Source organism: Canis lupus, chromosome 20, assembly GCF_048164855.1.
Source record: "Canis lupus baileyi chromosome 20, mCanLup2.hap1, whole genome shotgun sequence".
NCBI classification, from domain to species: domain Eukaryota; kingdom Metazoa; phylum Chordata; class Mammalia; order Carnivora; family Canidae; genus Canis; species Canis lupus.
In genome coordinates this window covers 19803541-19830327 of record NC_132857.1, presented here as the reverse complement: position 1 = coordinate 19830327, position 26787 = coordinate 19803541, and the positions used below count along the sequence as shown (strand labels likewise).

General features: G+C 33.7%; 1 protein-coding gene across 10 annotated transcripts in view; it reads left to right on the top strand.

Annotated features, from left to right (window-relative positions):
• BLTP1 (bridge-like lipid transfer protein family member 1) overlaps nucleotides 1-26787 on the top strand; it is a 204441-nt gene that overhangs the window by 100902 nt on the left and 76752 nt on the right. For all 10 annotated transcript variants that reach the window (XM_072788527.1, XM_072788528.1, XM_072788533.1 and 7 more), the window contains 16 exons: nucleotides 2877-2947; nucleotides 4356-4529; nucleotides 5021-5141; nucleotides 6150-6296; nucleotides 6686-6813; nucleotides 7363-7562; nucleotides 10609-10806; nucleotides 11504-11715; nucleotides 14546-14697; nucleotides 15147-15297; nucleotides 15462-15614; nucleotides 17275-17515; nucleotides 18822-18964; nucleotides 21481-21700; nucleotides 22167-22325; nucleotides 24123-24298. In XM_072788527.1, the coding sequence (XP_072644628.1) occupies nucleotides 2877-2947; nucleotides 4356-4529; nucleotides 5021-5141; nucleotides 6150-6296; nucleotides 6686-6813; nucleotides 7363-7562; nucleotides 10609-10806; nucleotides 11504-11715; nucleotides 14546-14697; nucleotides 15147-15297; nucleotides 15462-15614; nucleotides 17275-17515; nucleotides 18822-18964; nucleotides 21481-21700; nucleotides 22167-22325; nucleotides 24123-24298 (2646 nt within the window). The remainder of the gene's footprint in view (nucleotides 1-2876; nucleotides 2948-4355; nucleotides 4530-5020; nucleotides 5142-6149; nucleotides 6297-6685; nucleotides 6814-7362; nucleotides 7563-10608; nucleotides 10807-11503; nucleotides 11716-14545; nucleotides 14698-15146; nucleotides 15298-15461; nucleotides 15615-17274; nucleotides 17516-18821; nucleotides 18965-21480; nucleotides 21701-22166; nucleotides 22326-24122; nucleotides 24299-26787) is intronic.

Genomic DNA, 26787 nt, shown 5'->3' with positions numbered 1-26787 from the left:
ATATAGTATAACACCCAGCACTCATCCTGTTCAGTGCTCTCCTCAATGCCTGTCACCCAGTCACCCCATCCCCCCGCCCACCTCCCCTTCCACTACCCCCTGTTCGTTTCCCAGAAATAGGAGTCTCTCATGTTCTGTCACCCTCTCTGATTTTTCTCACTCATTTTCTCTCCTTTCCCCTTTAATCCCTTTCACTATTTTTTATATTCCATGTATGAGTGAAACCATATAATGTTTGTCCTTTTCTAATGAATTCTGTAAATAGCTTCTTTTTTTTAAAAGATTTTATTTATTTATTCATGAGAGACACACACAGAGAGAGAGAGAGAGAGAGAGAGGCAGAGACACAGGCAGAGGGAGAAGCAGGTTCCATATAGGAAGCCCAACATGGGACTTGATCCCGGGCCCCCAGGATCACGCCCTGGGCTAAAGGTGGCACTAAACCATTGAGCTACCCAGGCTGCCCTGTAAATAGCTTCTTAAAGGAAAACTAAAAATACTTCAAAATAAATTGAGGGATAATAGCCAATATGAAAACTATTTTTATGAAATTATACATTTATGAGGGAATTTTTTATGATTTTAAGAACAAAATTAAACAGGTAAAATGTTATGGAACTGATTAAGAGTGTTTAGGAATCTTATGTGGTATATATTTACATAAACACACATATTTAAAATGTCTAAATGTTTATTCATTCTTAATTCAAATATTTATTATATACTGTGTGTCAGGCATTTTTATACAGTAATAAGGAAAATGGAGATAGGACTTAGAGTTTAGATGTGGGAGACAGAGAGTTAATAGATAAACAAGTAAGTATATGATTACAAGTTGAGAAGAGTCTTACTTAAGAAGATAATCCAAAGATGCTGGGATAGAGAATAATGGGGGGTGGAGCTATATATATTGTATTGACATGAAAGGTCTATCTGAGGAGGTAATATTTACACTGAAATTTAAATTATGAGAAGGAATTGATGATGGGAAGACTTAGGCATAGGCATGAGCCTTGCTAAAATTCTAAAGTGGGAAAGAAGTCTGCACATAAGATGGTAAGTTAGCAGGGAGACTGCTCATTTTGAGACTAGAGACTCAAACAAGGACCAGATCATTAAGGACTTATAGACCATGGTTCAGTAGTTATAATTTCATTGAAATTTCATTAGGAAACTTGTGAGAGCTTTAAGGAAATGTGATCTCGTGTACTTTAGCTACTGAATAGAATTGAATTATCATAAAGCCGAAGAAGTGGGGATGATTACTCAGGAAGCTGCTGCATCAATCTGTATAAGAGATAATAGGGTTGGAAGTGTGATAAATGGAGTTGGAATGTCTGTATATATATATATATATATATATATATATACACACACACACACATATATATATGTATATATATATACACTGAGCAATGTGTGTTGAATGAAGAAACATTAGTGACAAAGTTTTGGTTTGGTGGGTTTTTTTTAAAAGATTTTATTTATATATTTGAGAGAGGCAGGCAGAGAGAGCATGAGCAGGGGGAGGGACAGAGAGAGAGGGACAAGCAGACTTCCTACCGAGGTGGTGGCCTACACGGGCCTCAACCCCAAGACCCCAAGATCATGACCTGAGCCAAAGGCAGACACTTAACTGACTGAGCCACTCAGTACCCCCAAAGTTTTGGTTTTAAGGTTGTGCCAATTCTTTTTCTTTTTTTTTAATTTTTTTTTTAATTTTTATTTATTTATGATAGTCACAGAGAGAGAGAGAGAGAGAGAGAGAGGCAGAGACATAGACAGAGGGAGAAGCAGGCTCCATGCAGGGAGCCTGATGTGGGACTCGATTCTGGGTCTCCAGGATCACGCCCCGGGCCAAAGGCAGGCGCCAAACCGCTGCGCCACCCAGGGATCCCAGTTGTGCCAATTCTTGCCCAAGATAAAGTGCCCATACAATTTCAAAATGTTCTCTATTCCATGTGAAAATATGTTAGCATATGAATTTTCCAGTATAAAACTCAATAGTACTTCCAATACAGAATTGTACCTAAGAGGTTAGAACTATTTTAGTATTTTCCATAAATTTTCTAGTTTGATTAGTCAGTCAAATTTCTGAGGTAAATAAGTCAAGGAAGGAATTCCTATCTTTAGATGATTTCAAAATAGAATATAGGTGGTAAGAAAGTTATTTTTCTCTATTAAATCTGAATAACTGACTAGCATCTAAAAGGATTATTTAGTATGAATAATCACACACATTATTTGATTTGTTATCTTTTATGGATATACAAGTTAGTTTTTCCTATAACTTAATGTTTCTGGGGGATTCTTTTCCATTTAAAAGTGGATTGTGCCAGGAGACAATTCTAAAATTAGTTTAAGAAAAGCTCAGTTTGATAAGGAATTCTGGAGGAAAGACATTTGTAGCATCTATTTTTAAGCCTTAGTTGAATAGTCTTTTACCTTCATTGTTGAATCCTCCCCACTCTGCCCCATCATTTGTCTGGATAATCAGAAAATGAAATTGCCTATTTTATACGATTTTCTCATTTGCCTATTAAGTATTTTTTAAAGATTTATTTCTTAGAGAGAGAGTGCGCGAATGGGTGGAGGGGCAGACAGGGAGAGCAAGAATCCCAAGCAGACTCCATGCTGAGTCCAGAGCCTGACTTGATCTCACAATCCTGAGATTATGATCTGAGCTGAAACCAAGAGTTTGGTGATCAGCCAATTGAGCCACCCAGGTACCTACTGTCTGTTAAGTATTTTTATTGTACATACAAAGTCATATTAACAATGTAATCTGGATACTCACAAATACCATTTGATAGCATAAAATAAGAGAACAATTAACATTAAAATTCTAAAATGTGAGTAATATTTTATTATTTTAGGTTATCAAACAGGGGCTCACAGCTAATTCTTTACTAGACAGAGGAATGCAACTTTCAGGATCAACTTCGAAGTAAGTAGAAATTACATATTTTGAAGTTTAAAGTCAGTCTTTCTTGGTTATTAGATGTGTAGAGTTTATTCTGAGAAATAACCATTATTTACTTGACTATAAACTTTATTTATTTATTTAAAAATTTTCCCTTATAATTTAATTCTTGGAACTATGGTTTATTTAGAAACGCAATGCTTAATTTCCACATATTTCAGAATTTCAAAAGAATTCACTTTGTTTTTAATTTCTAATTTCATTTTGTAATCATATTATATGTTCTTTTTGATTTTGATCTTTACATTTGTTGATACTTGTTTTGTACCCCAGCTTATAGTCTGTATTGGTGAGTGTTCCAACAAGCAGTACAAAGAAATGTGTTTTCTGTGGTTGTTGGATGGAGTAGTATTCTACACATGGAGGAGTTGGTGGATGGTGTTTATTCTATAAACGTACTGGTTTGTTCATATTTTTATCGGTTGCTGGGAAAGTAGTTAAGCCTAACTAAAGTTGTTAACTTATTTGTTGATTTATGTATTTCTGCCTTCAGTTTATTTAATATTCTTTTTAATCAGTTTTTTAATACATTTTGAAACTCATAGTAGATTTTGTACACTGTTATGTCTGCTTATATCCTTTTATCATTACTACAGTTTCTTCCTTAGGTCCTGTAGTAATTCTGTTCTTTAAGCCAACTTTGATATTAATCCAGCCACCTCTAGTTTCTTAGGCTTAGTGATACATATGTATTCATGGAGTATCTTTTTCCATTATTATTATTTTTTTTACTTTCAAACTATTTGTGGTATTTATACCTAAAGTGCATTTCTTATAAACAATAAATAATTGGCCTTGCATTTTATCTTCATTTTTTTTTATAGCTTCTCATTTTTATTAATTCATTCTTACAAATGACATTTCATTGACCATCATGGGTCAGGAATTGTCCAGGGCCTTGGAAAAATGAAAGAAAAAAAAGATTAGTTGTGGAACATTTTTAAAAAATTAATTACTGTAAAAAAAAATCAACTCTGTTGATTGGTGATCAACAATGGCTTGCCAACATTTATAAGCAGTTACTAGCATTTCTGTTAGACATGCTATGCAAGCTATGCAAACTTGGCATATCAAAATTAGGAAATAACAAGAATTCAGTATTGTAGTTTTCATATTTTGGAAAAGGCCCATCAAGTAAATATATCAACATTTTTTTTTCTTACTTGATCTATTAAGCATCTTTGATCAGTTTGCATTTTGTACCCTATTTGTCTCTGCAAAACATTTGGGACATAAAATATCTAGTTCAATTCCACAAAATTTTTAGTTTAAATAAATGTACATTTGAGTGGTCATTCATCTTAAGGAACCTCTAACTTCTATTTTTTTTGATGGTCTTTTTAATATGTATTTTGCTTATTAAATTGTATAGTACACCATATACTCCTCTGGAAAAAAAAGGTGTTGATAACACAGATGATGAAACATTGACAGAAGAGTGGACCCTGGATCAGCCAGTCTCTCAGACCAGGACCACAGCCATAGTTGAAGTTAAAGGGACTGTTGATATTGTTCTGACTCCTTTGGTGGCTGAAGCTTTAGACAGGTACTAATTTTGTTGAAAAATATAATTTTTAACTACTATTTTATAAAATGATAAGTATATGTGATATGATTAGTATATGTGATATGTATTCAAAAAGAATGTTGATGGCAAATTTGGTTGAGGAAAGATGAACATATGTTCAGAAAGGTCTGTTATCATTTGTTGCTTTTTCAGCATAAATAATTGTATTGCAATATTGTAATAATTATATTGCATTATATTTTCAATTTTTTGCATTGGCTGATGAGCCTAAAATGTTTGAACACCCAGGAACTAATTACTATGTTTGACATTCTTACTGCTATCTCTTAATGAAGAAATAAAGGGGAAGTAATAGATTTCTCTCCCCTGCAAGGAGCTTTATAGTCTATTAAGAGAGACAAAAAACTACCATGGAATGAAATATAGAACATAATGGAACAGTTTAGATAACCTAGACCATAGTATTAAGTGATATTTAAGTTTTTCATTTACTATTTTTCTTGCCTCAGGTATATTGAAGCAATGGTTCATAGTGCTAGTACACGCCATCCAGCTGCAATTGTAGATGATCTCCATGCCAAAGTCCTCAGGGAGGCTGTCCAAAATAGCAAGACTACCTTCTCAGAAAATGTAAGAACTTTTTAATTCAATGAGTATAGCAAATTGAATACTCTTCATGTACATGCTATCTGAACTTGAGAGAAATTGAATGTATTAAAATTTTATTAGCCATTTAAATTAGAATACTTGGACATTTCTAAATAGTCTTTATATGTTGTTGGGTCCTTAAGAGTTACTATGTATAACTATACTATGTATTAAATAGCAATAAAATATTTATTAAATCTGTAGCTTTATTTTTTCTTTTATTTTGAAAGTAGCTTAATTGTAAGCCTTTCCTAAAGAACTAAGTGAATGAGCATTCTTCAGGCTGGTACATTCATTTTCTAAGAAAGCAAAACTGCATGTTATTTTGACTTTTCTCTGTGATTAGATAATTTATATCTTAATTTTTTGAGATTATTTTTGCTCACCTCAGTGAATCAAGTCATCATCTCCTGGTGTGTGATAATCTACTTATACTATATTTCTAGCCATGGAGCCAGTTTCTTAACGATCATATCCTGGTGCTCTTCTGGTGATTGTCCATATGACTTTCAAATTTATCTGGGTCATATTTGGGCTAGAGACCCTTTAGAGGCAAGGTAAAGTGAGACTAATTATTTTTAATGATCCAGTTATTCAAAACATATATAGGCAGTTAGGGTAGAGGAGTACACATCAAAAGAAATTTGAAAATATTACCAGTCAACAAGGAGCCAATTATCAAATCCCAAAAATGCTCTCAAATAAATACATTTTAGTGATTCTAAAATAATACATATTGCCATTTTTTTTCTGTCTGTTTCTCTATAGACTGGTTTCACTTTATTTTATATCACTTCTCTCAGCTCTGAAGCTGCCAGTATTTTTCCTAGCTTTTGGGGTTTGGACTTTAAGAGTATGGGGCCTAAACTGGATTGCAGCTGGCATATAGATGTGCATAAAGGAACAGAGTGAATAAGCCAGTTGCTATTGTGGATGATGTAGAAATTATGAAAATTCTGTGAAATAACAATTCTACTTTAATCTCTTCAGCTATCTTCTAAACAAGATGTTAGAGGAACAAAAACTGAGCATGCTACTATAGGAACAACTAACCAAGGACAAGCACAGACAAATCTTATAATGAAGCAAGATAATGTAACAATTAAAGGTCTGCAGGCTAATGTTAGCATACCGAAGGTAACAATTTAATATCTTAAAATATTTTCCTGTAAGAGGAGAACATTTTGGTGGTTTTTATCCTTTATGTTTTAAACTGAATGGTGATAGTATAGATTATCATATCAAAAAATATATCTTGTTTCTTTAATGATCTAATATAAAAATTAATATAATATAGTTTACTTAAGTGTAATATTGGGGAGTATTTACTAAAATATTCCACATCCATCCAATAACAATTGAATTATGATTACTTTATGAGTCTATGTTCATACACTTTATCTTCATTACTCTCAGGCACATAGATAGACCATTCTTAACAGTAGTTTTTAATTTTCTTGAGTATCTTATGTTTAAGTGATAATATTTCACTTTATCCCTGAAATTTGTGACATTTTGTGTGTTAGGTAAACTTATGTTTGTTACAAGCCTCAGTGGAAGAATCTCCAAGTACAGCTCCTAGTAAAAGTGTGACTCATGTTTCTCTAGTAGCTTTGTGTTTTGACAGAATTGCTACGCAAGTTCGTATGAACAGGTAAGAAAGATTGTATTAATTGAAACCATAATTTTCTTATTGGATGTAAAAGCAAACCATAACCATTTTAATACATTTCTGAAAATTCTAATGTTAAAATTCAAAATTGATATTGGAATTTCAAATATCACTATAGATTAGCAAAGTAGGGGATGCTCCTGGGTGGCTCAGTCAGTTAAGCATCTGCCTTCGGCTCAGGTCATTATCCAAGGGTCCTGGGATCAAGCAGCACATCAGGCTCCTTGGTTAGCAGGGAGCCTGCCTCTCCCTCTCCCTCTACCTGCCACTCCCCCTGCTTGTGCTCTCTCTCTATGTATATGTCAATTAAAGAAATAAAATCTTTAAAAAAATTAGCAAAGTAGGTTTTTAAAAGTTTGTACTGTTTTTACTCATACTATTTTTCAATAAACACTGAAGAATTTATTATTAATATTTGTCTAATTAAAATAGTGGGATTTTTAAAAACTACTTATTAAATGGTTTAATGAACTGTATTACTTAAATGTTAGCCATCATGGTTTTTTTTTTTCTTTTTCTTTTTTCATAAAGAGGTGTGGTTGAGGAGACTTCAAACAATACAGAACCCGGTAGAACATCAAATTTTGATAGGTATGTCCATGCCACTAAGATGCAGCCTCAGTCATCTGGATCTCTCCGATCAAATGCTGGAGCAGAAAAAGGCAAAGAAATTGCAGCCAAGTTAAATATTCATCGAGTTCATGGCCAACTAAGGGGTCTCGATACAACAGGTAGGATTCTACAACAAATTGTTTTTTCTTTGACATGTATAAATGCAAGAGGATTTTGCAAAAGGGAACTTTTTTCTTTTTGGAATATTATTACAATTTGAGTATTTTATAAGAGAAAGATATCTCTGCATTTATTCAACACATGATACTTAACTCTTTACTCATGTTCTATGAGAATCAAGTAAACTTTCGTAGGAAAGTAAGTGGTGTGCATGAAATTAGGAACTGCTTCTGTCCCCTGTTTTCTTCATGGTATCTGCTTGCTCATTATAGAAGATAGAGTATGATCTTTATCGTCTTTCTTTTTAAAATCATTCTGTTGGCACAACTTATTAAAAAGAATTAATTGCAGTATCAAAAGCAGATAGTCAAGTCTGTAAAATATAGTAGCAATGAGAACTATAGACCTGGCTATGCCTCTTACAGTGAGGTGAAAGAGAAAACTAGAAATGCCACAAATCGTTTTAGTATTTTTGACATAATTCACTGCATGTAGAAGCTTAAATGATCTCAGATTGTTAGAGATTCAATCTAGAAAACATTGAGCTCATTAGTCTTACTTGAGATGATTGCTATGCTAAAATCTACATGTGGGACATGTGACCAATCCTGAATGAACAAATGATTAACTTGAATTTGCTCATTGTATTCCATGGGCTCTGAAGGTTCTATGCTTCTTCTTTTTTTTTTAAGATTTTATTTATTTATTCATAAGAGACACACACACACACAGAGAGAGAGAGAGAGAGAGAGGGAGGGAGAGAGAGAGGCAAGAGACACAGGCAGAAGGAGAAGCAGGCGCCATGCAGGGAGCCTGATGTGGAACTCGATCCCGGGTCTCCAGGATCACACCCTGGGTTGAAGGCAGATGCTAAACTGCCGAGTCACCCAGGAATCCCCCAGGTTCCATGATTTTTGTCTGTATTCTGGGTTTGTGTAACTGCTGTGGATTTCTCAAAGTTAATTTCACCATCCTTGTGTGTGAGAACAAAACAATTGGCCTAAGGATTCCAAATAAAGAGACTTCTCATAGCTACCTGAGATCTATCATCCTAAAGCTGGTATAAAATGCAGTGGCTTGGGACACCTGGGTGGCTCAGTGGTTTAGTGCCTCCCTTCAGCCCAGGGCGTGATCCTGGAGTCCTGGCTCGAGTCCCACATTGGGCTGCCTACATGGAGCCTGCTTTTCTTTCTGCCTGTGTTGTCGTTGTCTCTCTCTCTCTCTCTCTGTGTCTCTCATGAATAAATAAAATATTTTTTAAAAATGCAGTGGCTTGAATATAAAAAGACTTCTCTCAGCTCTGTAGTTTGCACTGGTAATCAGTTTGCACTTGGATGTTGTACAGAGGGTTAAGTAACTAAATAGAATTTTGAAAGGCACACTATTGCAGAAAAAAAGTCATCAAAGACAAAACATTGTATAAAAACTCAGGGAAAAAATGTAATTGACTTTGCTTATATGTTCATAAGATATCTGTGGAAGGATTCTCAATCTAATGATGTTTGTTACCTATAAGGAGATGAAGTGGATTCCTGGGTGTGGTGTCAGTTTTCTTTGTATATATCCTTTCACACATTTTGGATATTTGATCTATACCAGTGTATTACCTAGTCAAAAAATTTAAATCAAATTTAAACTTATATCATACATCAGAATAAATTCATTGAAGGCAAATATAAAAAAATAGTGAGAAAATCATAGAAAAATGTAAGTGAATATTTAGTCTCTGGAAGATTTTCTAATCATAAAGGTGAAATATAATATTTTCATATGATGGAGTATTATATAACTATTAAAATAATATCTTTGAAGAATTTTAAATGCGCTCAGGAAATTATGGTTTACTGTTACTTGAAATATGGGAACCAAAGCTGTGTTGTTTGTAAAATAATCTTCTAAAAAGCTAGAAGGAAATTTAATTTGAATATAAACAAATTATCTCCGGGTAGTAAATTGACATTTTATTTTCTTTTTTATTTATTTAAATTTTTTTTTTTTTTTTATGATAGTCACAGAGAGAGAGAGAGAGGCAGAGACATAGGCAGAGGGAGAAGCAGGCCCCATGCACCGGGAGCCCGACGTGGGATTCGATTCTGGGTCTCCAGGATCGCGCCCTGGGCCAAAGGCAGGCGCCAAACTGCTGCGCCACCCAGGGATCCCCAGTAAATTGACATTTTAAAAAACATTTTTTTTTCTGTGTTTATTAGGTGTAATCAGAGAAATAAATGAAAAAAATAAAATATAAACCTTTGCCAGACATGTAGGATGTTAGTTTTCATATTGCATATTGTAAGTGGTAGAATTATGGCAGTGTCTGTTATGAATTGTAATTATATAAAATGTATTAGCATAAAGTAATCATGTAGTAAAAGCTATAATTTTACTAATTTCTAATTTTTTCCTATGGCTGGGTAATTAATTAAAATAATTTTTTATTTTGTAAGATGATGAAAACGTATTTAAAAATAGTTTACCGGGATCCCTGGGTGGCTCGGTGGTTTAGCGCCTGCCTTCGGCTCAGGGCATTATACTACAGTCCTAGGATTGAGTCCCACATCAGGCTGCCTGCATGGAGTCTGCTTCTCCCTCTGCCTGTGTCTCTGCCTTTCTCTCTCTCTCTGTGTGTGTGTGTGTGTGTCTCTCATGAATAAATAAATAAAATTAAATTAAAAAAATTAAATAAAATAAAATAAAAAATAAAAATAGTTTACCATGAAGCTGAATTATTCAGGAGCTTTTTTTACTTCAGATTTTTAGAGTACCCTATAATCTTTCAGAAATTAATTCATTCTGCCTCTGAGCAATTATTTCTTAATTATGTAATTGTTTTTTTTCTGCCTTTTATTTCAGTGTGATTCTGGCACTTTTTAAGTTGTAGGATATTAGGCATTATTTTAGAAATTGATTGGTTTATTTACCTTTCTTTTTGACAGAGTATTAAAATATCTTTTAAGACAGATACTGTGCCAAGTTTTTACTTTCCTATTTTTTTTTAATACAAACTTCTCTGTCTTTAAAAATGGTTGTATTCTCCTTTGATAATAGATATTGGTACCTGTGCCATCACTGCTATTCCTTTTGAGAAGTCCAAAGTTTTATTTACTCTTGAAGAGTTGGATGAGTTTACTTTTGTGGATGAAACTGATCAGCAAGCTATTCCAGATGTAACTCGAATAGGTCCCAGCCAAGAAAAATGGGGTTGGATAATGTTTGAATGTGGACTTGAAAATTTAACCATAAAAGGTAAGCATTTTTTTCCTCATTTCTGCTTAAATGAGGGATAGATTGTCCCCATGTTCCTACAATGGTTTGAATAATTGTAACTTTGAATAACCTGAATCATCATATTTAAGCAGAAAGTTGAAACCTGGGATTATTTATACCAGGGTAGATGCCCCATCCCAATTGCATAAGTGGGCTTTCCCTTTAATGTATGATTCAAAACTAATGGAGCATCTAGACATACAAAACATAACTGCCTGAACAAATAAAATCTGAACAAACAAAATCTGTGGTTCAGAAAAAAATTTTTCGAATAAAATATAGAACTACCCAGTTTTTAAAAGTTTACAGTTTCTTTAGAAACTGGATTTTTTATTAGTAGAGCTTTGCAGATGAAAATACTATATATAAATCCTTTATTTAGCAAGACAGACTGACTTACAGTTATATGTAGTTTTCTTTTACATTATTGTACTAGTAATATATATAAAAGGAAGGCTGAGTTGTTTATAAGACTGAGGTTTAGTCATATATAATAGTAATCATATATGCCTATAATTCTTTACCTGATAATCTAGTCTTACATGACTTCTATAGGTAAAGGCAAAGTTTTGATGAGAAAAAAAGATCTTTATGAATTTTTATTTTTATCTTTATGGGTACTGTAGAGTAGTGTTGAGACATCCACTGTTTTTAATATATTCTTTCATTTGTTTAGGAGGAAGACAGTCTGGTGCTGTATTATATAATACTTTTGGAATTATGGGTAAAGCTAGTGTTACAGAAAGAGGTGGCGTGCTGACATCTAATAATTCTTCTGATTCTCCAACTGGCAGTGGCTATAATACTGATGTCTCTGATGATAATCTCCCTTGTGATCGAATAAGCCCTTCTTCAGACTTGAATGGAAATTCTGTTTCAGATGAACAAGTTGGTGAATTTTTAATAATAATAGTGCTTTGAAAAGATAACAGAAAACTGCATGCACAATTCAAAGTTAATTTCTGGAATATATTTGGTTCTTTCCATATTTGGGATTTTGCTTAAATAGTAGTCCAGGTATTTTGGTGATAATTCTTCTAATATAATAGAATTTCTGAAGCATAGATACCATACCACAGATATATTTATATCTAATATAGTACCTTGCTTAATGCTTTGCTCATATTGGGCACTTAATAATATTTGTTGAATTAATGAATTATAAAATTTCAGAAAAGTAGGCATTTCTTTTAGCAGAATTCATGTAAATACTTTGTTTTGTCACTGGTAGTATTTTATGTAAGTTGTAAATACTTTCAATATCCAATCCATTTCAGTTAGAGTCTTAATACCTTGTATGGAACTCATTTATTATTTTTATTATAGTAGAATGTCATGATGATTAATAATAGTAATAATAAAAATATTCAAATTCTAGATTATGGAAGAGTTGTACCACTAACTGATGAGTACAAGTTATTTCCTCTTTGAAATTTCTTTGTCTATAATGGTATTGTAATGATATTGATCTTCTGGAGTTGTGAAGATTGAAGGAGATAATACATATGAAAGATCTAACTCTGTGTCTAGTATGTAGTAAGAACTTGGTAAATGTTTTTTAAACACACATATATGTATATACACTTCGGATCATTTGAAAATTGGACCAATTGAAGAAGAAAGAAACTTTTAATTAAGAAATGTCATGGGTATCCACCATGGCATTGGCATAATCACCTCTGAACGCCAGGTTTCTGGGAATTTAGTATTGAAACATTTATTTTGATTTGATGCATAGTTTGAGAGTTAATCATAGTTTTCTTGTGAGGTCTTTGGATGTATTTGAGTGGTGATTGGGGATTAGCACTTTAATTAAGGAAATTAAAAAAATACAATACTTTTTATCACTGGACAAAAGAAGTAGGAAGCCAAGCTGTTCTTTTCTTTTTCCTTCTGTTCCACTAAAATACTTGACAGAAACTCTGGTATCTTCCTTGATCCCTCTGATCCTACTCTCTATGCTGAATGTCCCTAAATTTTGTAACATTGCCTTCTTTGGTTCTCTGACTTTTTCTGATCCATATTCTCATTCAGTTCTTTGTCCTCAAATGTGGGTATTCTCCTCATTTTCTTTTCTTGGCTACTGAATTTTTTTGTTGTTATTGTATGTCCACTCCTAGATTTATTTCCTAGTCCTACTTCATATTTGATGACATCGGTTATGCTTTTAGTACCAACCTTTCAACTGAGCATCAGAATTGTATGAGGTGCCCTTCATCATTTACACATGCCATAGGTACTAAAAAATGAGTCAACCTAAATCCACTTTATTATTCCTTTGCTTCACATCTATTATAATTAGTGGCTTAATATATGTGAGCCCACTAACCTTTTAAAACTTTGAGTTCTTGAAGACTCTCTTCTCTGTCTTTTGTATACCTAGTGTCTAGCTCACAGCCTTGTCTGAAACCTACAGGTCAGATGTATTTGCGAATTCAGGGTTTTTTTCCTTTAACAGAAGGTAATATGGTGTGTGTTTTTGTATGTTATATAAACTCCTGTGAAATCTGAGACAGCACTTCATCTTGAAATATTTAAATGCTTTTGCAGCACAACATTCATAAAAATTCCAAGTGGGATAAATAGCCTCTCATCAAGTTCAGATCAAATTTTGATGCTGCATTTACACAAAAATATATAGATCTTTCAGAATGTTCTGAGTTTTAGAGTTGAAGATAAGGAATATGGACTTATATTTAGCATCTGCTAACTTTAAAATTACTATCGTCTGTAGTTCACATTGTTTTGTAGCACTTAGGATTCAAAGCTATTTTGTGGATACTCTTCATTCCTTAATCATCCCACAAGAAAATGCCAGTCCTTTCTTCATCTTGACCAGTAATAGCTAAAAATGAATTAGAGAGCTGTGAGGAGACATAACAGGCATTAGACATTTTTGTTTCTTTAATATTATGCTTACCACCCTGCATTCTAAAGAGTGGTGATAACACATTAAAAAAAAAAATCCTGTTTCTTAATCCTGATTCAGATTGCTAGCATATAAAATAACTAAGAATTTTTTATTGTAGAATGTTATTTATTTGAACATGGACTACCCTAGTACCTTTTTTTTGGAAGTTCGGAATATTTTATTAAAAAGGATCAGATAATAGATTGCAGCACGAAGCAGAAGACTTAGATTCTATCACTTATTCCTCTTGACAGTTGTATGGCCTTTGGCAAGTCACGAAATCTCTTTTTCTTTCTTCATCTGGAAAAAATAACACTTAAACATCCCTAAGCAAATGTAATTGAATGAAGTGATCAGGAGAAACCTTGTTCTAAGATCTTACTACAATGTAGCTTACTACAATGCAGTGGTTTTTCAGACTATGTTCCTTGGAACTTCAAGGATTTATAGGTATTTCTCAGAATCAAGATTAGGCTGAGTAAGGTTTATGTTACCTGTTTTTTTTTAAAAATATTTTATTTATGCATGAGAGACAGAGGCAGAGGCATAGACAGAGGGAGAAGCAGGCTCTTCCCAGGGAGCTTGATGGGAGACTTGATCCCCAGACCTGGGATCACGCCCACAGCTGAAGGCAGGCATCACCTAGGCGTCCCTGTTACCTGTTTTATATAAAAGTGTCATCTGTGGAACTTGATTTGATGGGAAGATTTTGTACTTAAAACATTTACACATTTAACATTTAACCTCTGCACTAGTGGCTTTAAGGAGCTATACATTAATAGGTTTTTGGTTTTTGATTTTGTGTAGGATGAAGGAGTCGAATCTGATGATTTGAAAAAAGATCTACCTCTGATGCCCCCACCTCCAGATTCATGTAGCATGAAGTTGACCATCAAGGAAATTTGGTTTAGTTTCGCAGCTCCCACCAATGTGAGATCTCCTACACATGCATTTTCTAGGTAAAAAGTTTCAAAATGTAGTACCATTCCTTGATGTTTCTTCATTTTAAATAAATACAATTTTGTTTCAGATATTTTTTGAATTATTTTTTCTTATATATCTAGCATTAGGGATATCAGTTTCTTACCATCTTTCCTGCTTTATGCTTTCTGCAGCATTGGTTTTATCTTGTTTGACCATTTTTTTTCCTAGGGCTTTAGTTTTACTATTATATGTCACCCCGCCATGAACTTCTTATTCTTACCTCTAATATGTTTTAATACTTTTCTTTCTTTTCTATTATCTATTCCTCACATTTTCTATTTATATGTTCATAATTTATCTGGTAGCCAAAATGAGAAGTAATTTTGCCTCAATAAAATAGCCACTAAGTACAGTATGTATGGGAGATTGTTTGAAATACAAATCTTGACACTTGCTTTTATAATTTTTTAAAAAATTTTCATAGGCAGCTGAACCTTTTAAGTACTGCCACTCCAGCTGTTGGTGCATGGCTTGTTCCCATTGATCAACTCAAATCATCCTTAAACAAATTAGAAACTGAGGGCACCTTGAGAATTTGTGCTGTTATGGGATGCATAATGACCGAAGCATTAGAGGTATGTCTATTAGCAATACAGAGTATCCTACAGTTTTGTTATTGGACATGTTGTTCATTGGTGTTGGAAAACATCAGACCTGCAAGTTCTTGATTACTTGATATGTTCTATTTGCAGTATCTTTGATATATTACTCTATATCTGTTGTTTTTGCTTTGTTTCAGAATAAAAGTGTACATTTTCCCTTAAGAAGTAAATACAACAGGCTTACAAAAGTTGCCCGTTTTCTCCAAGAAAACCCTTCATGTTTACTGTGCAATATATTGCACCACTACCTGCACCAGGCAAATTACTCCATCATTGATGATGCTACAATGGTGAGTTACTGAAACTGTAAGTTAGCTTTAAAGAAGCCTCTTTAAAGAGGCTTTAAAGAATTCCTGGGGCGTCTGGGTGGTTCAGTTGGTTAAGCGACCATCTCTTGATTTTGGCTCAGGTTACGATCCCAGGATCATGAGATCAAGCCCTGTACTGGGCTCCATCTGGAGTCTGCTTGGGATTCTTTCTCCCTTTCTCCCTCTCTCCCTCCCTCTGCTCATGCTCCCAAACCCTCCCTCAGCCTGTCCCGCTCAAATAAATAAGTAAATCTTAAAAAAAAGAAAGAAGCTTTCATTCTTTGAGGAGCCATTCATTGGCCCATAGGGTTTGAGGTAGGAGAAGCAGGAAAAAATGTCTAAGGAGCTGAAGGCATAAAGAATTTCAAGCAAAAAAGTAATTAGCATGAAATTTCACAGAAATGTTTAATAATATGAGGGCTAATTAATGGTTGAAGGGAGAATGTTTAATAATATAAAATAAATACTGTATATGTCAGCCTATGGAAAAGCACTGTAGAAGATAGCACCTCATCATTAGGGGTTTAGACCTTGAGGATCTCTCTTCTCTCCAAGCTTTTGGTCAATAGAAAATACACAAGAAATTTAGCCAAATTAGGGATCATTGTATTAGTATTATTAAGGGCCAATCAGGCTTCTGATAACCTCCAATGAGAGAACCTCTAGTAAATGATGGATATGAAAAATTAGACCTGGGACTATTATAGTGCTTTCTACTCCTACACTGTGAATTAAAGATAGGAGGTCCACAGTGCACAGCTAATTTGCATATCTAGTTATAGGCAGAGACCCTGAAACAGAGAGAGTGGCAGGCATTTCCCATGGATGGAAGTTCTGCTGAGATAAGCTTTGCAGGTAAGAGGAAGAAATGCAAGATGGCTCTCCTTACTTGAGTATAAGAAGGAAAGGAGAGGCTCAGAGATCTGATGTTCCTCAGAAAGTAAATGAGGTGATTTCTGCTGTTTAGTAAATGGCTCTCTTCAATTAGAGCCATTTGTCTAACACAAGGAATTATAGGAAAGGGCATGGAGAAGAGTTAGATATTTTCCTCTTAGGCTAAGACTCCAGTTAGAAAAATAGCCAAATTTGAGTCATCATCACGTGGAAAAAATAGCCAAATTTATAGTCATCATCGTGTGGAGTAAAATACATCCTAAATTATGTAATTGTTACTGATAATACATTTAACTTTCAAGGCAGTTACAAATCCATCTGCATCCAGCATTGAACCATAGTAATTTATTTTTTCTAATGTTAAAATAGTGATGGTTACCTAATCTTTGAAGGGAGTAATTTCATTTCCTCTTTATTTGATAAATATTCCTGGTAGCTCAAAATGCAGTTGATTTCCTTAGCTGAACAAAAAAAGGTAAAGTAGATTGAATGCTTCTTAAGGAGAATCCCCTTTTTGCACCTCATGTTTAGCCTCATCACCTGCACTGTTTATGACAGAAAGATGCAATGTTGTGTTTAGAGATTGAGTTCTATTGCCAGTTTGAAATACTCTCTTTTGTGACCTTAGACAAATTATAACACATAAATTAGAATTTCTTCATTTCTAAATGGGGGTTATGAGATTTAAGTGAATAAATATATGCAAATACTTAAGTAGTAATTTACTATTATATCATTGTTATTACAGAGTGATGGACTTCCTGCTTTGGTAACTTTAAAGAAAGGTTTAGTTGCACTGGCAAGGCAGTGGATGAAGTTTATTGTGGTGACACCAGCCTTTAAAGGAGTTAGCTTACATAGACCAGCTCAGCCACTGAAACCTCAGTCAGCTGTGGACCATGAACATGAAGACGGACTTGGTCTAGACAATGGAGGTGGTCTTCAAAGTGACACCAGTGCTGATGGAGCGGAATTTGAATTTGATGCAGGTGACTTGTAAATATTTTAGTTAGATATTATACCTTGGTGACATAGTATAATGTGATAATTTTCATCATTTGTGTACCAAATTTGAAAATCTTATGGCTTAATTATACAAGTATGATTTGTATTAGTCCAAATAAATGATAATAATGTTGGAATCTTTATACTGACTTTAGATTTTTACATTTAACTTCATGAAATACGATAGATTTCTCCTAATCTATCCTGTACAATAACAGACATCTTTGCAAAGCTAGAATGTTTTGAGTGAAGCATATTAACTTCCATTTAAAATCATATTTAAAAAAATAAAATTCATATTTATATTTGTTCATCATCTTTCCTATAACACAGTCTCTTAAATGAGTCTTTGAATTTTACATGGTACCAGGTTGATTCTGCATTTATATAATGTTTAGAGTCATGCATTCAGCCTATAATTCTGTCAGCATCATGGCTGTGCCAGAACACAGACAGTGGGTACACATTTCAGAGATATATGTGCACATTTTAATGCTTTTTCAAAGATAATCCTTTGTTATCACAGCATATAATATTCAATAATATTGAATTATGATATTTTGGAAAAAATATTAAAAGTACCACAGAAAAAGACAGTAGCCTTAAAATTAGAGCTCTCATAATATTGATTATGTTATGAATTATGTTACAATTACCCAGCTTTTTTTTTTTTTAAACTTTATAGAAAAATGAATTTGCTGTGAAAGAGAGGTTCCTGGGTAGTTCAGTTGGTTAAGCATCCTGACTCTTGATTTCGGCTCAGGTCCTGATCTCAGGGTCAAAGATCAAGCCCTGTGTTGGTTCTGTTTTGGGCATGGAACCTGCTTAAGATTCTCTTTCCCTCTTCTCCCTCTTCCTGTGCCCCCCCACCTCCCGCCCTCACTCACAGTGTGTGTGCTCTAAAAACACATACAAAAAAAACAAACAAAATGTCCCTCCTAATTAACTATCTGCAAGTGCCTGAGTATTTTTTAAAGTATTGTACTTTGAACTTAGTTGTTTTTTTTTTTTTTTTTTTTTTTTTTTTTATCTCTATACCCTTCAGACTGGCTTGTGGAGGGACTGAAGCTATTTGTTCCTTTCTTGAGTCTGAGAAAATTGGGATTGGGAGAATAAAAGACAAAAAATAGTATTAAGGCAGATTCCACAGTTAATTTCAAGGAAATTTAATTAATCTATTTACTCAAGGAATATGTAAAGTTGAGTATAGTTACACCACTAGAAACACTGGTGTTGATGTTTCAAGAAAATGATCATCTTTAGCCCACTAATTTTTTTGAATTGTTTCAGCCACAGTCAGTGAACACACAATGCTACTAGAAGGAACAGCTAACCGTCCTCCACCTGGTAGCTCTGGACCTGTAACTGGAGCTGAGATAATGAGGAAACTTTCTAAGACTCATACCCATAGTGACTCTGCATTAAAAATCAAGGTACATTATTGCTGTTTCTGGTTAGAGTAGACTTCCAGAGAAGACCTAAATTTCTGCTATCTCAAATTCAAATATTAGGTATTTAAATGTAAACATTCAAATAGTATTTTATACTCAAGAATGAATAGTTTAATAATTCAATAATAATAAATATTTTTATGTTGAAATGGGCATGACTAGCAACTTAATATACAGTTTGATTTAAGCTATTTCATTATTTTAATTACACTGTATAAGAAACTTAACCAGTGCTTGATAAGACACATGTATAACAAAGTTGACTACCACCTTGGGAGACAGACAGCCTTGGTTTCAGTTCTGCCTCTGCCACTTAGTTGCTTTGTGACTGAACAAGCTTTTAACTGTACTTTGTGTCAGTTTCCTTATCTGTAAGATGGAGATTACAATAGCAACTTTTTCTAGAATATCCATGTTAAGAAATAACTGTTTTTATACGTAAAAAATGCTTAGAACAATACCTGGCACATAATAAGCATGTAAGTTATTTGTTATCATGGGTTATTTATTTTTTGTTAGTTTCCTTTTATGAGCAATGAAAATGACAGTCAGTATTTTAACTTTCTTTGAAAGTCTGGATATAGACTTACATTAATATTCAGAATCCATAAGGTAAGTGACTGACAATTTTGCCATATTAAAATATAAAATTTCTACACAGAAAAAGTTAACATAAACAAAATAGAAAGATAAGTGTCAAAGGGCTGATTTCCTCATATATAAAGATCTTTCTCTAATCACTAAGAAAAAGAACACAATAGAAAAGAATTGGTTAATGGGCAGTTCACAGAGAAATAAATACACAAATATGAAAATGTTATCTCATAATTAAAGAAATGTAAATTAAAATGAGATTTCCATTTCCACTGATCAAATTGAAAACAACTAACACACACGCAAAAAAACAAACAAACAAACAAAAAACACTAACACATTAGAACAGTATATGTTGGTAAAGAAAAGGGAAAACACTCTCGCATAGTACTGGTGGGTGTTTAAATTGGCACAAACTCTTTGAAGAACAGTTTGGCAATTTCTGTCAAAATTAGAAAGGTAAAGTTCTTTCACTCAGTATATACCTGCCCAGGAATTCATTCTAAAGAAATGAATGGGGCAGCCTGGGTGGCTCAGTGTTTAGCACCACCTTTGGCCCAATGCCTGATCCTGGAAACCCGGGATCCAGTCCCACATTGGGCTCCCTGCATGGAGCCTGCTTCTCCCTCTGTCTGTGTCTCTGCCTCTCTCTCTCTGTGTCTCTCATGAATAAATAAATAAAATCTTTTTAAAAAATTAAAAATAAAGAAATGAATGCTCATAAATGCTCTATGACATATGTGTAATAATGTTCTTTACAACACTGTTTATAATAGGAAAATAATGGAAGCAACATAAATGATTAACCAGTTGAGGACTAATAAACTAGTGTACCGTGATACAGATGTGTACCATGAAGACTTCAAAAAGATGAAGTAGATAGATCTCTAAGTGAATATGGAATGGTCACCAAAGTGCCTGGATTAAAGTAAAAACAGAATATAGGATGATATGTATCTGTGTGTTAAAGAAAAAAAAAAGGATAAATATGTATATATGCTTTTATAGTTATAAATTATTTAAAGGTGGATATATATTTAAGAAACACTTAAGAGTACTTCTAGGGGAAGGGATCTTTTAGACCGGAGCTCAGGGAATACAATTTATTGAATTTTCTTTGTGCTTTCAAAGTTTTTATTCTGTGTAAGTATTGTTCTTTTAATTAAAACAGTAATAGTTTAATATACATTTTTTAAAAGTTTGAACTATTAGGCTTACTTTCTCTATATAGTATATTTAGAAGCCAGGATACTTTTAAATTCTGAACTCTTCATCAGTCTGATTTCTTCCTGTTTGATAGTTTTTCCTAACCCCACAAACATGCCTTTGTTTATGGATTATAAAAGTCCTCTGAAGACTTGAATTGCAACACTTTGTTTCAGATCTCTTCTTTTCAGGATCTTTCTGTCTGTATAGCCTTTTCTTGTACTATTTTAAACTGATCTGAAATTCTAACCTTAGATGTGATAGAGCAGATAGAGATGGACAATTCTGTAATTTTTTAATTTTCCTCAGAGAATTGCTGGAAATTGTTTTTTACTTATTAGAACGCTACAAAAATCTCTTACAGATTTTCGTTATCAGGGTACCAACAAGAATAGTACAGTATTGAGAATTTGGGGCTGGAAATCTTACCACCAGACACATTCTTCAGATTTCAAAGGGAGTTAATAATTTATTGTTTAAAATAAGTGAATGATAATAAAGGCTGTCCTTTGAATTGTCCTGTAAAGTTTTAAAACATTTTTATGTACATTTGAGATTCACCACAATCCTAGCAGGCACAATCTGTTCTGGTATAAACTGAATAGTAACTATCAGTAATAGCAACAGTAATAGTAGTAGTAGTCATTAGCAGTCATTTTTATATGCATAAGAAAGAGCCCTGTTTTGTCCTTTTGTAGGGCATTCACCCATATCATTCTTTGAGCTATACCAGTGGAGACACCGCCACAGATTCTCCAGTGCATGTTGGACGTCCCGGGATGCCAGTTAAGGAGAGTCCAAGGAAGGAGAGCCTACTCAGCTACCTGACTGGAAGCTTCCCAAGCTTGCACAACCTCCTAGAAGGGACTCCTCAACGAAGTAGTGCAGCTGTAAAAAGCAGCTCTCTAACAAGGACGGGTATATCCTTAGTTTTGACAATTACAAGTTTATTTCTTTGTGAGAATTAAAAAAAAAAAAAAACCCACAGGACTTAAGTTCATTTTGATTTATACTTTGGTTGCATAACTAATCTATGTATTATACCTTATTTTTGAAAAAGTATTTGGGGAAATTGTTCTGTTCGTAACTTGTTGGTGTCTTCATGCCCTTAGTTTGGATTTCTAAATTGCAGCATTTGACATTATTATCAATCTAGTTGTGATAGAGGATGATGTCTAAACCAGTCAATAGTAAATTTCTTCCTGTTATATTAAAAATAAGTTACTTATTAATGCCTTAACATCCAAATGCCAACATCATGCAGTGAGTTTGGAAAATCTGCAAAAGACAATTTAATCTCACTTAAAAAAATAATTTACATAAGTCACATTTTCTGCTTCTTATTATGTAAGTAATACTGTACTCAATAAGCCTTTATTTTCAGGAAATACAGTGGCCACTGATATGTTATCTGAACATCCCTTGCTATCTGAGCCATCATCTGTGAGTTTTTATAACTGGATGTCAAATGCTGTGGGTAATCGTGGAAGTGTGGTACAAGAATCTCCTGTTACAAAATCCGCACACAATAGTCTTCCATCAGGTATTGAGTCATCATGTTTCTTTGCTTACCTGTCTAAGGGGCATATGTAAATTTTAATAAAACCCTATTTTTCACAGAATGAAAATATATCAAATGTTTAATCTGTTTAGTTAAAATTTGCCCGTATGAAATGCCTTTGTTAATACTGAATTAAGAGAATTAATTGTAAGCAATCACTTGGTATTCTATGGAAAAACAAATATGTCAAATATGAGATTGTGTATAATTTAAAGCGTTTAAAACATCCAGCTCATGTAGCTAGTTTAAGTTTCAAAATACCAAAGGAAAAAAAAAAATACCAAAGGAGGTGAGTGAAAAAAAATGCAAAGAATATGATATAATGTACCTACAGCACAGAAAATATTTTTTGATTTTTTCAGATTCCTCTGAGAAACAATAACTAGCATTCTTTTATAGTTAGGGTTCTAAGAGGAATAAAATGATGTTCTTGCCCTTGAGAAATGAGGACAATTTATTAATTTTAAAAGCTTGTAAGTATTGTTCTTTTAATTAAAACAGTAATAGTTTAATATACATTTTTTAAAAGTTTGAACTATTAGGCTTACTCTCTCTATATAGTATAGTTAGAAGCCAGGATACTTTTAAATTCTGAACTCTTCATCAGTCTGATTTCTTCCTGTTTGATAGTTTTTCCTAACCCCACAAACATGCCTTTGTTTATGGATTATAAGAGTCCTCTGAAGACTTGAATTGCAACACTTTGTTTCAGATCTCTTCTTTTCAGGATCTTTCTGTCTGTATAGCCTTTTCTTGTACTATTTTAAACTGATCTGAAATTCTAACCTTAGATGTGATAGAACAGATAGATACATATAAACAACAAGACTGACAGGGAATTCACCAAGAAATGTTGGTGGCTGTCTCCAGAAACATAAGTGGTGCCACCCTTCATTTTCTAGTTTTTCTTTTTTGGGATATTTTTCCACATTTACTAGATGCTTGTAAAAAAAGTTGTTTTAAAGAATATGTGAAGTAGCCTTTGATCCTGGTTACTGAAGGCAGCTGAAATTAATTCATGTAACAGCTATTTGCATGTCTAGCAAATTCTGTTCAGATAGAAAATATGAAATTATGATTGGTTGATAAGTGACTACTTAGTCCTTTGTTTTGCTGGTGTGTGGATCACTCTTGAGTCTGGAATCCGATCCTAATTATGACTGCATTCTAGTTCTTAGCATTGGCTCTTAGTTGCAGAAGTTAGACGGATCATATTTCGATCAGTTCTCAGCAGTGTTCTAGCACTAGTCTAACTACTGCACGGTTTAAATTTTAAGAAAACCAGAAAAGAACATTTCGTCTTTATCTTGGGTCCTTTGCCTGGGGAGTTAAAGGATAAAGGGAATACATGGAAGTAAATAGCACTATTTTATTTTTGTTCTGCCTTAGGAAAGCATAATTGGGAAGAAATTTATATGTGGGACTCTGACATCTGTGGCTTTTGCCCTGCTGCTGTCTGTAACTGGTCCTCAGTGCAAAGCTAAGGGGATATCAAATGTTTTTCAAAGATCTGGCCTTAAAATTCTGTATTTTGAACTGACTGGCTCTAAAACAGACTTCATGTGTGAGGATGACTGATACTTTCTGAAATTTTAGTTTAATTTCATTTTTATTACTGGATCATGTCTACAAAATGACCAAAAAGTGCTGGGTTGTTTTTTTTTTTAATAGTCTGGTAATACTGCTATAATACGGGCTTCATGAGTTTATTTTGCTGTTCCCTTTTATGTTGTTATTTCCTCATAATCAGATTCTATTCTCGAACATTTACTCTGTTAGGTGTTGCACCCAATCTTCCAACAATACCCTCAGCCTCGGATTTCAACACTGTCTTATCTAGTGACCAGAATACTTTGGATGGAACACATTCTCAGCATAGTACTAGTCAGGATGATGTGGCAGGTGTAGAAGAAGCCAACCAAGGGTTTCCTGCTGTGCAACTTGCTGATGCACAGGTGAGCCAGTCTGTTTTTCTGTAATTATAGTAACCCCTCATTAGGTAGTTCTTAGCAGCTGGAACTGTCCAGTTATATGCACCTGGGAATTCTGGTGAAAAATCTTTTTTTCTGTGATTGTCTGTCTGAGTCTTCATGCAAAAAAGGAAGAGCCTTTTAAAAGCACATGGGTTAATTACAAATGCAAATTTAGCATCTATAGATCTGCAATAAACCGAAGAATAGCATATAGTTAGTTGTCCCATACAGTAACATTTTTGATATGTGGAGATACAGATCCACTAAATAACATAACTAGAAAGCTAAATTTAATCCTGTCCTTTAGAAGGCTGTGTTAAGTGCTATGTTAAGATTTTCTGAGTGAGCATTTGGGAGGCCCTGAAGATTTTAAAGCAGAGGAATAAAGTGACTAAAACTGTACATGTGGAAGTATTATATAGGTTATTTTATGTGTTAAATGGATTGATGTAGAGAAACTGTAGGTGAAAAGATGAATTATTGAAATAGTTCACATAAGTGATAAATGAGGCTTTTAGCTTAGATGGTTGTGGCTTTGATAAGGTAAAGGCAAAATAACGTGGAGGCCTTATTCAATTGATTAAATATAGGAATGGAGAGCAAAATCCTTTGAAATGAATATTTTAGTTTGAATGATCATAAGGCAAGTGGGCGAGTGGGACCGTTGGTATTAAGAGATGTTATTTTTTCAGGATGAGAGACTCAAGGACAGTTACATACTTAGGAGGAATTAGGAAGATCTCAGTCAGAAAAAGAAAAAGGGTAAACTAATAGAGCAAGATTCAGGGAGGAATGAGGAATGTTAGAATTTAGAGTCATTCAAAGAGACGTTTTAGACATAAAAAATTACTTTTTTTTTCTGAGAAACTAAGAGGGCATTAAGGACAGTTCACAATTATACAGTAAGTTTGCAAATTGGTAGCTTCAATTTTCTCTTACAGTAGAAGGTAATTTATGTTAAGAAATATATCAAGCACTTTTAAATTTTCTTGAGACTTCTCCAAAACATTGGAGTAGTTTTTAGTAGACTTCTCCAAAACATTGGACTTCATTTTTTTTTTTTTTTAATTAAAGGAGAGTGGGAAAATAAATAAGTTTTTGTTGTTTTGGGCTATAGAATACATTAATTGCATTTGTTAGCATTCAATACATATTTCTAGGGATTATTATATTGTTTTACATATAAGACTATAAAATCTAGAAACATGAATATTAAATAATACAGTAAAAAATTCTGTAAGGTGATTTAAATATGTGTAGAGGTTAGGTGCCCTAAAAGGATTGCCAAATAGTGTGGAGGACCTAGTTAAGAGATTAGGTTAGTGTTGGGGTACCAGTGAATGCAATTATATCATTTCCTCTCATTGTTGCTAGCAGCTCAGCTATAGGAGCAGAAGAGGATTGATCCAAAGCAGATGTAGCAATAAAAATGAGGGTGATAGATAGTTGCTGAAATGGAGTTTTAGCCATGATTATGGGGGAAAGAGGGAGAGAAGTCACATAACTTTGGAACTGAAGTGTTGATTGAGTAATCTGCATGGTCAAAGGAGTCATTCAAGATGATAAATTAGGATTGAAAAGAAAAAGAAGGAAGTAAGTCAGGAATCAGTTTCTGATTTGTATGGGGATTAACAAGAGGGAGGTGTGATAAATAACAAACATTAGGAGAGATAGAGGGTGGTTTGAACCTTGAAGAGGGAAGAGTTTTTCCATGAGAATGAAAGAGTAAAACCTAAGAGAGAATATCCCAAGTAAGTATATAAGGGAGAGAAAATTTCTTCCTAAGATTCTAGTCTAGTGTACAATTGTTTGAATTCTCTATTCTAGGCCTTTAGGCCTTCACAAGGGTAACTTGTCTTCCCAAGCACAAAGAGATGAGATGACCGAGAGATAATTGAACATGTAGACTTAGGTCTTAATACATAAATGGCACTTGTCCATTTTAATGGTATTATTTAACTTCTAGGAAAAGATCACTAAGGGAGAATGTATAGTGAAAGGGTTATCCGAGGGCCATGGAAAGTACTGGATAGCACCTTATTTTGGATGTGGAAGGAGGAAAAGGAACCAGACAGCAAAGAATAAGCAGAGTGATTATAATGATCAACTACTAAACACATATAGTTGCTTCTGTTTGCATTAGCTCTTCGTGACTACAAAATCCGTTAATAAGAGATTTAACCAGAGTGTTTTATTTCCATAAGCATGTATGGTACTTAATATATAAAGAAAGGTTTTTTGTCAGAAAATAAATATTAAATGATTGTTACAACCAATTCATTCCTATATGGAATTTTTTGCCCTCTTAGTTTCTCAGGAAAAAAAAGTAATTTTTTATGTCTAAAACGTCTCTTTGAATGACTCTAAATTCCAACATTCCTCATTCCTCCCTGAATCTTGCTCTATTAGTTTACCCTTTTTTCTTTTTCTGACTGAGATCTTCCTAATTCCTCCTAAGTATGTAACTGTCC